Below are 12,858 nucleotides of genomic sequence, written 5' to 3' on the forward strand. Positions count from 1 at the left end.
GTTGTTATTACAGTATATAGTAAGGCTTCACAGGAGTACCCAGATGGTGGTGACGGGTGTCTTTGCTAGGCCCCCCGGCAGCCATTGCAATCCATTGGCAACCTGTTAACACATCGAAGGCATCGGACCCCCGCCCCTCTGCTCCTTTCCTCTTAAATGCTGCTGTTATCTAAGAGATTAAACTGTTGCAATTAGACTTGGCTCCAGTCATAGCACTTAATTTTGGGTGCCATGTGCATAACACAGATGGCACCTGCGCTTTGTGCAGCGGGCTCTGCTCTTGAGCCTGCTCCATATACTGATGATGCATTTCTGCTGTACATGTATGGCACTTTGCCAAATGGTTAATATGTGGAAAACGAGAATAAACGCAGAGCACTACTTGGTGATAATCTTGTCTTGGCACTTAGATCAGGTATTAAAAAATAGAGGTCCTCACTTTTTTGCTGTTGTGACAGTCACACCAGCTGTAACAGTGTTTTGATTGGGCGTACTAGCAGCTGATGCACCCGGGAATTGCCACGTCGGGGTCCAAATACTAATCGGGGCATATGGTGATGTAAAAAACTACAGTGGAAACTTGGTGAACTACAAGTAGCAAAAGAACATTTGGCATCTAAAACATACACGTTGGGTAGATGTAACCCCTCTTCGAAAGACCAAGACAAGTATATGTGATCTGGTATAAGTGTTGGGTCAGGTGAAGAAGAGGTGCCCCCACACACACCTGGAAAGCAAATTTTAGCGCTGGAGCTTGGAGTGTTCTCCTGGTACCTGTAGTTCCACAAGTTGTATTTTCTTACATGACCAAAGGATTAACGGGATTGTCATTGAAATAAACATGGTGTATTTTGGTAAAAAAATACCAGAGCCCATTAGTTATTTGTTGTGTGCGTGCTGCCCATTTGAATGGTGGGGACCCCCTGGATGCATTTTTCATTAAAGCTGGATAATTCCTGGAGCTTGTCTAACACCGGAGTAATCAGTCCTTGTAATAAATTGTGCATGCAGCTGTAATTGGTCCAGGACGTGGCGGGGATTTATCCCGAGAGTTGATCTGATTGAATTTTCCAGAGTAAGCCATGAATTTCTTATGCACTGGGATTTCTCACCGCTGTCTCGCTGCACTTTTTGCCATATGACTTAGTTTGGAGAAGTGTTAATTAAGAAGTACATTTTACAAACCTGTGACTTCACAGCCGGCCCCGCTTACTTGAGTACTCGCTTGGGCGAGCAATCCCTCTGTATCCGGCATGTGGGCCATCAGCTCAGCTTCATGATGTGTATATGGGATGTGATTACAAATTTTTTTAATATGCAGACGGCAGCTGAAACTTGGTCCAGGCAGGTTTAATATTCATCATGATAAATTTGGGGCTTCCGCTCAAGAAGTGGCCTTTTCATCCAACTTTACACCACTTATTCATTGGCTTACTTTGCACCAATATTTTGCATTGCAATTGCCTCTTGCACGATCCTAACATGACTCTTTATTGCCTTAGGTCGGCTCTGAATGGACGGCTCCGGGAGAATTTACAAAATTTAGCGCTCAGGTTTCTAAACCTTTCAGGTACGGCACAATTTTATGTCCAGTCACATTGTTGTAGGCAAACGGTGCAGCCGTGTAACAATGGATGGTGATGGTAATGGGCTTTTGCCTTTGTTTCCTTGCATGTAATGTTATTTTACCTTCTCCCAATGAATCGCCCACACTTTTCTGGTTATGCTGTGGTCTGCCAGACATTTTCCCTGCTGTTAAACTGGCTTGGATGGTGGTTGTCATGTTGAGATAACGAGACAGTTCATCATTTGTGTTATGTGGCTTTCGATGCCGTATTTTGCGCCAAATTCTTCAAAATGTTGCAAGTGCTTCATGAATCAATTATTAAAAATAAAATATGTTCTATTTTTTTTTTTTTTTTTTTTTTTTTTAAATCGTTTTGCCACCTTTAGCTCAAAATGTTGCACGTTTTGCAAAATGGTACAAATTTTGCAATTAAATAACTAACGTACATAAAATTACTCCAGAGTAAGAACGGACTACATTTGATCCAAATCCAATTTTTTTTAATTATTTTTTTTTATTTTTTTTTTTTTAATCGTGTTCATTTTTTTAAGTTTCCTTTAATGAATCGGTCGAAGACATTTTGAAAAACCACAGAAAGCAGAGTTGTTGTTATTTTTTTTTTTGCATTTTAATATAAAAAAAAAAAATTTTGAACAAGAAATCTGAAAGATAACTGAACAACAAAACACAACTTTTTTTTTTTTTTTTAAAAAAAGGTGCAAATCGTTTGAATTTGTAGCAAATCAAAAAGTCACTAATTGGGAGGTATTCACATACAACAGTGATGAAAATGCCATGATGAATCAGGTCCCATGTCTGTTAAATGTGGCTTGAGATAACCTCTAACACTAAACCGCCTGCGCACCCATCCTTTACAGCTTCATGTACTAGTTGTCGTTGCACCGTTTTGTGGGTTTTCGCCAAGTGTCTGTATACCGGGAGTCATGTATGGTTGTTAGCTGTTTCTGTTGGAATCTATAGCGTAGTTTTTTAAATATTATTATACTAACAGGGAGGGAAGACTCAGCAAACTAGTGCCACCTACAAACACAAGAGTGACATAGTGTTGTGATACATATGTTTCTGCTGGGTAGCGAGCTAGTCATAATCTTAATATGTCATCAGAATATGGTCTATGGTTGAATCTGTTTTTTATCGGTCGACCATGACAGCACCACGAGAGAGGGAATCCGCCCACCAAGGACAGGAAACCTACAGGCTTAAAAGGGGGCGGCCCTCCCTCTCACCTCAGTTTGGTTTCCTGTCCTTGATGGAGGAAGCCGGTCGCAGGTGAAAAACGTGGATGGCGACGGCTACGATCCTGCGCCCCTGTTTGGGGACCGCAACTCCAGCGTTGGCCGATGCTCGTGCGCCCCTATATGGGAGAGGCACAGCATCCTGAGGCACTGGGGGTTCTTTTTTTTTTGTTTGCAGTGGGGCTGCGCCCCTGTCTGGGGTGGCATCCCCTTTTCTGCCTCAGCCAGGTGCGCCTCCCGTGGGAGTATAGGCCCTGGCTGAGCCCCAAAAGTGCGGTGGAGTCTGCATTCCAAGTGGGGGTGACAGCCCACCATCACCCTCCGTAAGTATGGGGAGGGGGGGCGAGGGCCAAGGTGATTGTGTCCCCTCGCCCTGCCCTGAGTGAACGCAGCGCGGTACATCGCGAAAGCGCGGCTTACCTGTGGAAGCCCTGACAGCATGCGTCCTTGCGCGAAGCTCGTGCAGCGCGTACTTCCGGGTCTCGGTAAGTCGCGGCCCGATGACGTCACCGCGACTCGGCGATCATGTGCAAAAGAGTGCGAAATTCCAAAAAAAAAAAAAAGGAAAAAGTGTGCTGATGCGCTGCTAGAGGGGAGGAGCCATAACCTATTTAACCTATCAGGTAACATGGCTCAGTGCTTCCCAAAGCTTCATTCTTTCATTATGGAGTCTGAAGGTGTCCAGTTGCAGCAGCAGCAGGTTGAGCAGCCGCCATCTTCACCATCTCAGCGGCTGTCTGGGGAGCCCCAAAAAACGCATCGCGCACGTGGTTCTGGTAGCCGGTCCTCAGGAAAACGGAGCTCGGGGTCTAGGTCTGGTCACCATACCTCTGGTAGAACTGACGAATCTGCAGCCTCTAGGGAAGGTCCCCCGGCTGAGAAGGGTCCTTCCTCCAATCCGGTACCAGCTGTTTTTTCTTCCTGAGCTGCCTGGGTAAGTGATCTTCGAGTAAGTTCACTTAGTAATATGGTATCCCTTCTCCCCTTCCATATTTTATCAGGGGAAGAAATGTACCGCCAAGGCAAAGCATATACAGTGTGCGCTATGCAAGTCTCTTCTTCCTGACGGATACCCTAAAAAGCTATGTCAGTTGTGCATAAACCAGACACTGGCAGAAGAGGGTCCTGCTCTAACTTCTGGTTTAAAAACCTTAGTTAAAACAGAGATTCACAAGGTCCTCTCCAAGAGAGTTAAAGAGAAAATGAACTCGGACTGTGAGATCTCCTTAGTCTTGGATGACCCCCTATCCTCTCCCTATGAGTCGGATTCAGATAGTGCAGACTTTTCCTCTGCTTCCTCCTCTGATAGTGGTGTGGGACAAAATTGCTTCCCCCTTGGTGAAGTGGACGGATTGATTAAAATGGTTCGGTCCACCATGGGCATCACAGAGGCCGGGCAGGAGAAGTCAGTCCAGGACATTATGTTCGGGGGGCTGGGTCAAAGGAAGAGAAGGAGTTTTCCGTTGAACGAAAAAATCCAGGGCTTAATCCTTAGCGAATGGAAAAAAACGGAAAGGAAGGGCGCTCTACCTCCATTCTTCAAAAGGAAGTACCCCTTTGAGGAATCGGCCTCTTCCTCCTGGGAAAAAGCCCCCAAGATTGATGTGGCCATTTCCAAAGCCTCTAAGAGTTCCTCCCTTCCTTTTGATGATATGGGAGCTCTTAAAGACCCCCTGGATAGAAAGGCTGATTCTTTCCTTAGAGGGACCTGGGAGACTTCGGCGGGAGCCCTAAAACCCGCGGTGGCAGCTACTTGTACCGCCAGGTCCCTAATGATCTGGCTGGACCAGCTTGAAGCCCATCTTAAAAACAATACCCCCAGGAAGGAAATCTTGGCGGACATGTCTCTTCTTCAGGGGGCGGCAGCCTTTCTGGCGGACGCATCAGCAGATTCCGTCAGATTAGCAGCAAGGTCGGCCGCCATGTCTAACTCGGCCCGGAGAGCCTTGTGGCTAAAATGTTGGCTGGGGGACATTCATGCGAGGACAAGACTCTGCGCTATCCCTTGTGAAGGGGGACATCTCTTTGGGTCGGTTCTGGATGAGCTACTGGATAGAGCAAGTGACACAAAAAGGGGCTTTCCTAACCTATATCTGCCCCCACGTACAAACGTCCTTTTCAGAAAAGAAGGTTTCTACGTAATAAGCGCCAGAAGGGTCAGGATAAATGGGAAGACCGTAGACCAAAAGGTAAAGGGCTCCTGTTCGGATCCTCTTCTGCTAGCCAAGGCCCCCGAAAACTGAGCCAATGACTCGCGGCCCAGGTAGGGGGGATGTTATTGGGCTTCTTACTTGCCTGGACAAATATCTCTTCTAATAATTGGATCCTTGGTCTGGTAGGTTTCGGCCTGAGACTCGACTTTCAGCGAGTCCCTTGTGGGAGGTTCGTCCTGACCCCAAACCGGTCCTCAACGCGGGAGCAGATGGCCCTACAAGTGGAGGTCCTGAATCTGGTCCATAAGGCCGTCTTAGTGGAGGTCCCTATAGCAGAGAAGGCACTGGGGTTCTACTCACCGTTGTTTTTGGTCACTAAACCTGACGGATCCTTTAGGTGTATTGTTAACCTTAAGGCCCTGAATACATTTTTGTTAATTCCCACCTTTAAAATGGAGTCCATTAAGTCTACTATAAAACTATTGTTCTCAGGCTGTCACATGGTAGTATTGGATCTAAAGGACGCATATTACCATATACCTATACACAGAAGCTTCCAAAAATACCTTAGAGTGGCCTTGGTCATAGGGGATGAAATCAGACATTTCCAATTTGCGGCCTTGCCATTCGGTCTTTCTATAGCCCCTAGAGTATTTACGAAGGTGATAGCGGAGGTGATGGCTCATGTACGGGAACATAATGTGTTAATTATCCCTTACTTAGATGATTTTTTGATCATTGGAGACTCAGCCTCTCAATGTGTCTCCCATCTTAAATTGGTCTCCTCTATTCTGGAAGGCCTGGGCTGGATCCTAAATCTGGAGAAATCCAGGGTAGTCCCTTCGAGAGTACAGCAGTTCCTAGGTATCATGCTAGACTCAGACCTCCAGATGTGTTTCCTTCCAGAAGCCAAAAAACAGAAGGTCAAAAGGCTGGTGGAAGGAGCTCTTGCGAACCCGGTCATGTCCTTTAGGGCTGTAATGTGCTTACTTGGTACCCTGATATCTTGTCTGCCGGGGGTAATGTGGGCACAATACCACTCCAGAGTTTTACAGTGGGATGTCCTACAGAATGAGGTCTCGTTACATGGGCACTTGGAGAGACGGATGTTCCTATCTCCCCGGTCTATTGACTCTCTACAGTGGTGGGTGAATTTAGAATACTTGTCTCGAGGAGTTCCCTGGGTGGTCAGAATATCTGAAATAATTACAACTGACGCAAGTCTACATGGATGGGGAGCTCACTTGGGGGATATGATTGCCCAGGGGTCCTGGTCGGACGCTGAGGGAGCTCTTTCCTCTAATACTAGGGAACTACTGGCAGTTGATAGGGCTGTTAATCATTTCTTACCATTCCTTCACAATAAGAACATTAGGATCCTGTCCGATAATAATATAGCAGTAGCTTATATTAACCATCAGGGGGGTACTCGTGCTGGATCGCTAATGAGAGTGGCGGATCATCTCTTTCAGATCTCGGAACACCATCTCCTCTCTTTAACAGCCCTCCACATCAAAGGGAAAGAAAATTCAAAGGCAGACTTCTTAAGCCGTCATTTTTTAAGGCAAGGCGAATGGGAACTAAAACAGGACATTTTTTCCCTATTAGTCCGGAAATGGGGTCTTCCGGTGGTGGATCTCTTCGCCACAAAGCAAAACCGGAAGACAAAGGTTTTTTGCTCCCTAGATCCGAGAGAAAGGCCCCTGACAGTAGACGCTCTCCAAATCCCTTGGAACTTCAGTCTGGCCTATGCCGTCCCACCGTTAAACCTTCTGCCTATGGTGCTAAGAAAGATCAGAGAGGACAAGGCAAGGGTCCTCTTGATCGCCCCCTTTTGGCCCAAAAGACCCTGGTTCTCATGCCTGAGGAACATGTCCATCTCTGACCCTTGGGTCCTGCCCGAAGTTCCGGATCTCCTCAGCCAGGGTCCAGTGCTCCATCCGCGAGCTCCGGGCCTCCACTTGACAGCGTGGAATTTGAGAGGTCCTTGCTAGAACTAAAAGGTTTTTCCCAGAGTCTGGTATCTACTTTATTACGTAGTAGAAAGCCTGTCACTATCAAAATTTATGCAAAAGTTTGGAACAAGTTTTTATCTTTTTCTAAATCTTTAGTGGATAAGGGAGCGCCAATTGGGAAGATTTTAGAGTTCCTACAAAGGGGCTTCGAGCTGGGGTTAGCAACGAGCACCTTGAAGGTCCAAGTGTCAGCACTAGGTGCCCTCTATAACTGTGTCCTCGCAGAAAACTATTGGATTTCCTGCTTTATAAAAGCAGTTGGTAGGTCCAGGCCGGTTACCAAAACTAATGTCGTTACATGGGACCTAAACCTGGTTCTGAAAGCGTTAGCTGGGGCACCCGTTCAACCGATAGATTCTGTATCCCTGAGATCTATTACCCTCAAAACAGCGCTTCTTGTAGGCCTAACATCTGCTAGGAGGATTGGTGATATTCAGGCTCTGTCCTCTGGCCCTCCCTTCACCCAGGTTCTGGACGACAGAATAATTCTTAGAGCAGATCCAGCATACTTGCCTAAGGTAGCTTCCCGGTTTCATAGACTTCAGGAAGTAATATTACCCTCTTTTTGTCTGAACCCTAGTAATCAGATAGAAGCAGATTTCCATGCTTTAGATGTGAGAAGGTGTGTGGTTAGGTACCTTGCTGTCACTCAGCCCTTTAGGAGAGAGAGTTCCTTATTTATCTCCTATCAGGGGGTTAGGAAGGGGCTTAAGGTCTCTAGATCCACCATAGCTAGATGGATTAGGGAGGCCATTACTCTAGCCTATGTATCCAGCGGAGAGGAAGCACCGCGTGGCCTGAAAGCTCACTCTACCCGGGCGGTGGCAACCTCATGGGCAGAGAGGTCTGGCGTCTCGATGGAGGACATATGTAAGGCAGCTACCTGGTCTTCTCCATCTACCTTCTATAAGCACTATAGACTAGATCTGGGTGCTTCGTCTGACCTCACATTTGGGAGAAGGGTGCTCCAAGCGGTGGTCCCTCCCTAGAATCTTCATCTCTGCAATTCTCTCGTGGTGCTGTCATGGTCGACCGATAAAGAGATTAGTTACTTACCGGTAACAGGATTTCTCGGAGACCATGACAGCACCCTTATATTCCCTCCCTTCACCCCTTTTTGGGAGCACTTCTTATCTGTTTTCATTCTTTATTCTCACACATTGGTGTTGTAAGAAAATGTATATACTGTTTGTTTCATGATTATGTTGCTATGTCTACTAACCGGGCGGTCCTCTCAATGCTCTGTAATCCAAACTGAGGCGAGAGGGAGGGCCGCCCCCTTTTAAGCCTGTAGGTTTCCTGTCCTTGGTGGGCGGATTCCCTCTCTCGTGGTGCTGTCATGGTCTCCGAGAAATCCCGTTACCGGTAAGTAACTAATCTCTTTTTTGTGCAATTTTTTTTTTCCCCCATATTACAAGTTTATTATAAATAAATAAAAGCCTTGCAATTTTCCACTTGGGCTTTTTTAGACACATTTTTCCTTTGGTTCCAGGAAACAACACATGTACATAGCCACAATGAACAGGCGCTGACCCTTTCTGTTGTATTGAAGTGTCTAATGAGCTTCTGCTCAGGTTATCGTGAAGGAAGGGGGAGCCGCTGTGATGTCCCCTATTGTGATTGGTGGACTCTGTGTTGTGTCTTTGTAAACCTCCAATTGTGGATAAGAAAACTCCAGTAAATTCTTTCTGAAAGGATAGAAAGTTTGTGTCTTTAAAAAAACAAACAAACCTCTTTAGTGTAAAAATCAGTGTAAAAATTGCAAGATTACAATTTTTTATAGATGTAAAAAAAATTGACAAATTTAAAGAAAAGAAAAATACATATAACACAAACCATGATTTTAAACAATAAGTCATTTTATGACGATATTTCCCCTTTAAGGTATTGATGCTGTTAGTATTTGAATGTAGGGGGAATTAAGAGTCGGAGTGGTGCTGAACACACTCTTGGTTGCAGTGTCATGATTTTCTGATTTATGTTTCTGACGTTCTGTGTACTTTCATGCAAAATACCCATAAAAACTACGATTAGACAAATTGGTTTTCCGTTTACCTCTATATGTGCACAACCAAATAATACATTAATGAGGACATAGGGAGAGTTTATTATAGCGACATACGTGTACCCTTAACAGGAATAACCAAGATGTAACCAGAAAGGGACTAGATAAAGGGGTTGTCCACTACTTTGACAACCACTTTTTAAATGCTGTAGCCCCCCCGGAGTAATATACAAACATATTTTACTTAACTCCCGCATTGATGCCGCTCCTGCGATGTCAGTTCTCCCAGTGCTTGCGTGGCATTGAGTGCTGCAGCTGATCAGCTCTCACACTTTCCTTAGAAGTCCAGGCAGGTTCAACCCATTAGTGGCCACTGATAGGCCACGGGAGCACTGCAGCCAAACAATGTCACGTGAGCGCAGAGTGAACAGACATCGCAGGAGCGTCACCAGTACAGGAGAGGAATATAAGCATTTAGGAAGGGGTTGTCCAAGTAGTGGACAACCTCTTCAAAGGTATTTGCCTTCATTTTTCATTCTATTGTTTTTGTTATAGAAGTTGTCCACTACTTGGACAACCCCTTCCGATACCCCACGCTTGGCACCGATAAAATTAAAAAAGCTTAGAATGACCTCCCGTGCCGGCGCCATTCCAGCGGTGTCAGCACTCGCGGTCCCAGGGCTTTCGTGCGGTTGTTATTACTTGTGAGCCCAGCGCCCAATCAGCACTGGCGTCACTGTCCCCACCTTTGGACAAATCGAACATCAGGAGGAAATCTGGGCTGCAGCTGATCTGACTTCCTCTTCACGTTCAATTTGACAGGAGGCGGGGACAGTGACGCCAGCTCTGATTGGGCACCAGGGTAAAGTGTCGCAACAACCGCACGAGAGCCCTGGGGAGAGCGAGTGCCGACACCACTGGAACGACGCCAGCACATCAACCCCTTTAAAAATTAGATCCCCTCCCAGTTACGACAAGTCAGAACTTATTGCTGGTAATCTAGAATATAAAATCTCCATTATTATTTTCTTGCTTTGGTTCCACCACTGCACGTGGTCACAGTATCTGTACACAGAGTCTGACAGTCCTATGTGGACCAGCTGCTCGTGTTTAGTCATCTTCGCTTCTTCTCCTCCAGCTCTGCTGTCACTGCGCCTTCTTTCCTATCCGTTCCTCGAGCAGCAGGAGGCGCTCAGCTCCGGCATTGTTCCCCTCCACAATGTCAGCGATGCGCGGAGCATGCCGGCAGAATGATGATTCCACTTCATCGAGCAGCGTTTCTGCCTCCCGAATATGTGGAGAGAAGCCTTCAAGTTTCTCGTCTAGCGCTGTCAGGGCTTTCCCCAGGGCATAGAGACGATCCTCTAATGGATGCCGGCGTTGTCTTATCCGTTCTGGGATTACTGAATCAACATTCACATATTCTGCAGACATCGTGACAGGAGAAACAGAGTCCATGCTCCGTACCTCCCAATCAATGGCTTCTGCTGGCACCATCCCTATTCTGTTTATGTCTATTGTGCCAGCGGACACCATGGGGATTACATCAAGGCCGACTGTGCCAAGTGCTCATGAGGCCATATTCACTGCCCCCATTTCCAAGCATTTGGCTGGCACTGAGGGCACATACCAGGCAGCACCTGCGGTATGAACCGCTATAGATGCTGCACCCATCTGTTCGTTGTTGCTTACCGCAGAGACCCGGGCCACCGGAACAGAATTTTCCCTCTCTGTATCATTTATGTCGGGAGAAGTAGTATTGCACGACGACATGTATTCTCCATCTACCAGGGGCTGGACCACCTCTGGTCCCAATATGAAAGAACCGCTGTTCTCCAAGCTGAGGCTCGAAGCCTCCAGATCTGTAGTCGTGGCTGTCGCAGACGTTTCTTCTCCTGCTGCTTCTGACGTCATCTCCCCCTGCATCGCTGTCATATGTCATTTGCTCCCACGATTCTCCACTCTGTGCTAAATCACTTAGTTCCCTGTCGGAGCTGTCAGCGTCTTCCTCTATGGCGGACTCTGGAGATTTTGTGTCTTGGAGGAAAAGGTCATTTTGCTTCACAAGTTCTGCATCCAGTATGAAGGTCTTTCTTGCTTCTCGGTTGACGCTGACTGCCTCCTTTACTACGTCACCACTCAATATTAGCTCCAAAAATCCTTTTTATCCAGTTTCTGTAATTCTCCAAAGTCCGCACCTTGAATATGCTCCTTTTATTGCCTCCATCTATTCCTCCGCACATCCTTCATGTAGATCTTCTTAGCAGCTCATGGCTTTGTCTGCAGCGGTAAATCCATGGTTAATAAGCCGGTCTGCACCCTCTGCCATAATATACGTTGCCTCCTTCTTGGCTGACCCCTCCGTGCACTTCTTAATATTCCCACGTCTGAGTCCATTGTCCTTCTCCAGGTATTACTTTCAATCAGAAAATCCTCTTATTGTGTGAGTCATACAGATGGCGTCAGAGGGAGACACACGTAAAATAGATTTTCCAGTGCTCTAACAGACGGATGTATGCGCTGATTATCCACACATGTTTGCGTCCATGCTTCTGATCTTCTACAGAGCCACCAGACTTATTTTTAGCTTTATTTTATGGGCCGTGCTGCGGTTTAGGCTTTTATTGAAGTCTTTATATTGCAAATTCCATTGTAAAACTTGGTAACGTCATGACCAGACTGAGACGCATGGAAGAGTGAAGTTCGTGCAGTAAATGGCTTCAAACCCTACGGATCATTTTGAAGGCTCTGAAGTTAGATTTAAAGGAAGTTGCCCGCCACTGGTTAAAGGGGTTTTCCCACGAACAAAAGTTGATTTTAATCAATAGATCTTGCAATAATAATAACTTCCAGAATTGGATGTATTTAAATAAAATGTTCCTGTGCTGAGATAATCTTCTAAATGTTCTCCTGCTGTGTACTGTGTAATGGCCGTGTCTGACCCTGCAGGAACATGGTGTGATCATACCACATCTCCTGGGCAGGGGAGCAAGCAAAAGAGTATACAGACAGGACAGCAGGGGATCTTAGCTGATTCTTTCTGTAAGGTGAAACATTTTACTGCCTGTATTTAAGCAATGTTTTACTTCAAAGAAGAATCAGCTATGATCCCCTGCAGCACCTCGTGCTGTCTAGATCACCAGAGCTTACTGATGTGACATCACTTCTGTAGCCAAACAGAGACCGGTAGCAGCGGTGGAGACTCGGCACCGGACCCAGCAGATATTATGTATATATATATATATTTTTTTTCTTTTACAATGAGCTGTGCATATTGGGAAAAGGTTCTGAAAAGGAACGACTTCTTTATGTGCCCCACATAAAATAAAATAAAAAAAAAATATATATATATATATATATATATATGTGTATGTAGAAAAAATATAAAGAGGCAGCACTCCAAGAAATTTTTGAAAAAAAAATGGACTTTAATGAGCCCAAAGGCGACGTTTCGGTTCACAGAACCTTTCTCAAGCCTTTGGGCTCATTAAAGTCCATTTTTTTTCAAAAATTTCTTGGAGTGCTGCCTCTTTATATTTTTTCTATTGACATGCAGCAGTTTGGACAGACTGTTTGGAGGCTTGGCACCGACTAGTGAGTAATATGAAATGGTGCTGTCTTTCATATATATATAATTTTTTACCTCCTGGGTCGGCACCACTGTGATTCCCGTCGGTCACGTGATATTGTTCTGTCCCGTGACTTCTGCAGCCAGTTAGCTACCACATAACAATGTCACGTGACTACTTGGAGTTAGTGTCAGTCTTGGAGATACATTTTTATTTTATGTGGGACACTTAAAGGGATTGTCCACTTCTAATGTTTGGCCCCCATTAAAATGAAAACACCTATACTCGCCGGT

The 12,858-nt window shown here is 45.7% G+C and overlaps 1 protein-coding gene across 2 annotated transcripts in view; it reads left to right on the forward strand.

Moving 5' to 3' along the window:
- The window catches only part of B4GALNT4 (beta-1,4-N-acetyl-galactosaminyltransferase 4), an 86,991-nt gene that overhangs the window by 17,768 nt on the left and 56,365 nt on the right, over nucleotides 1-12,858 (forward strand). For both annotated transcript variants that reach the window (XM_073658739.1, XM_073658738.1), the window contains exon 8: nucleotides 1,503-1,570. In XM_073658739.1, coding sequence (XP_073514840.1) covers nucleotides 1,503-1,570 — 68 coding nt within the window. The remainder of the gene's footprint in view (nucleotides 1-1,502; nucleotides 1,571-12,858) is intronic.

This window comes from Phyllobates terribilis, unplaced genomic scaffold (assembly GCF_046119375.1).
Source record: "Phyllobates terribilis strain yellow unplaced genomic scaffold, ASM4611937v1 Scaffold_13__5_contigs__length_258822181, whole genome shotgun sequence".
Lineage (NCBI taxonomy): Eukaryota > Metazoa > Chordata > Amphibia > Anura > Dendrobatidae > Phyllobates > Phyllobates terribilis.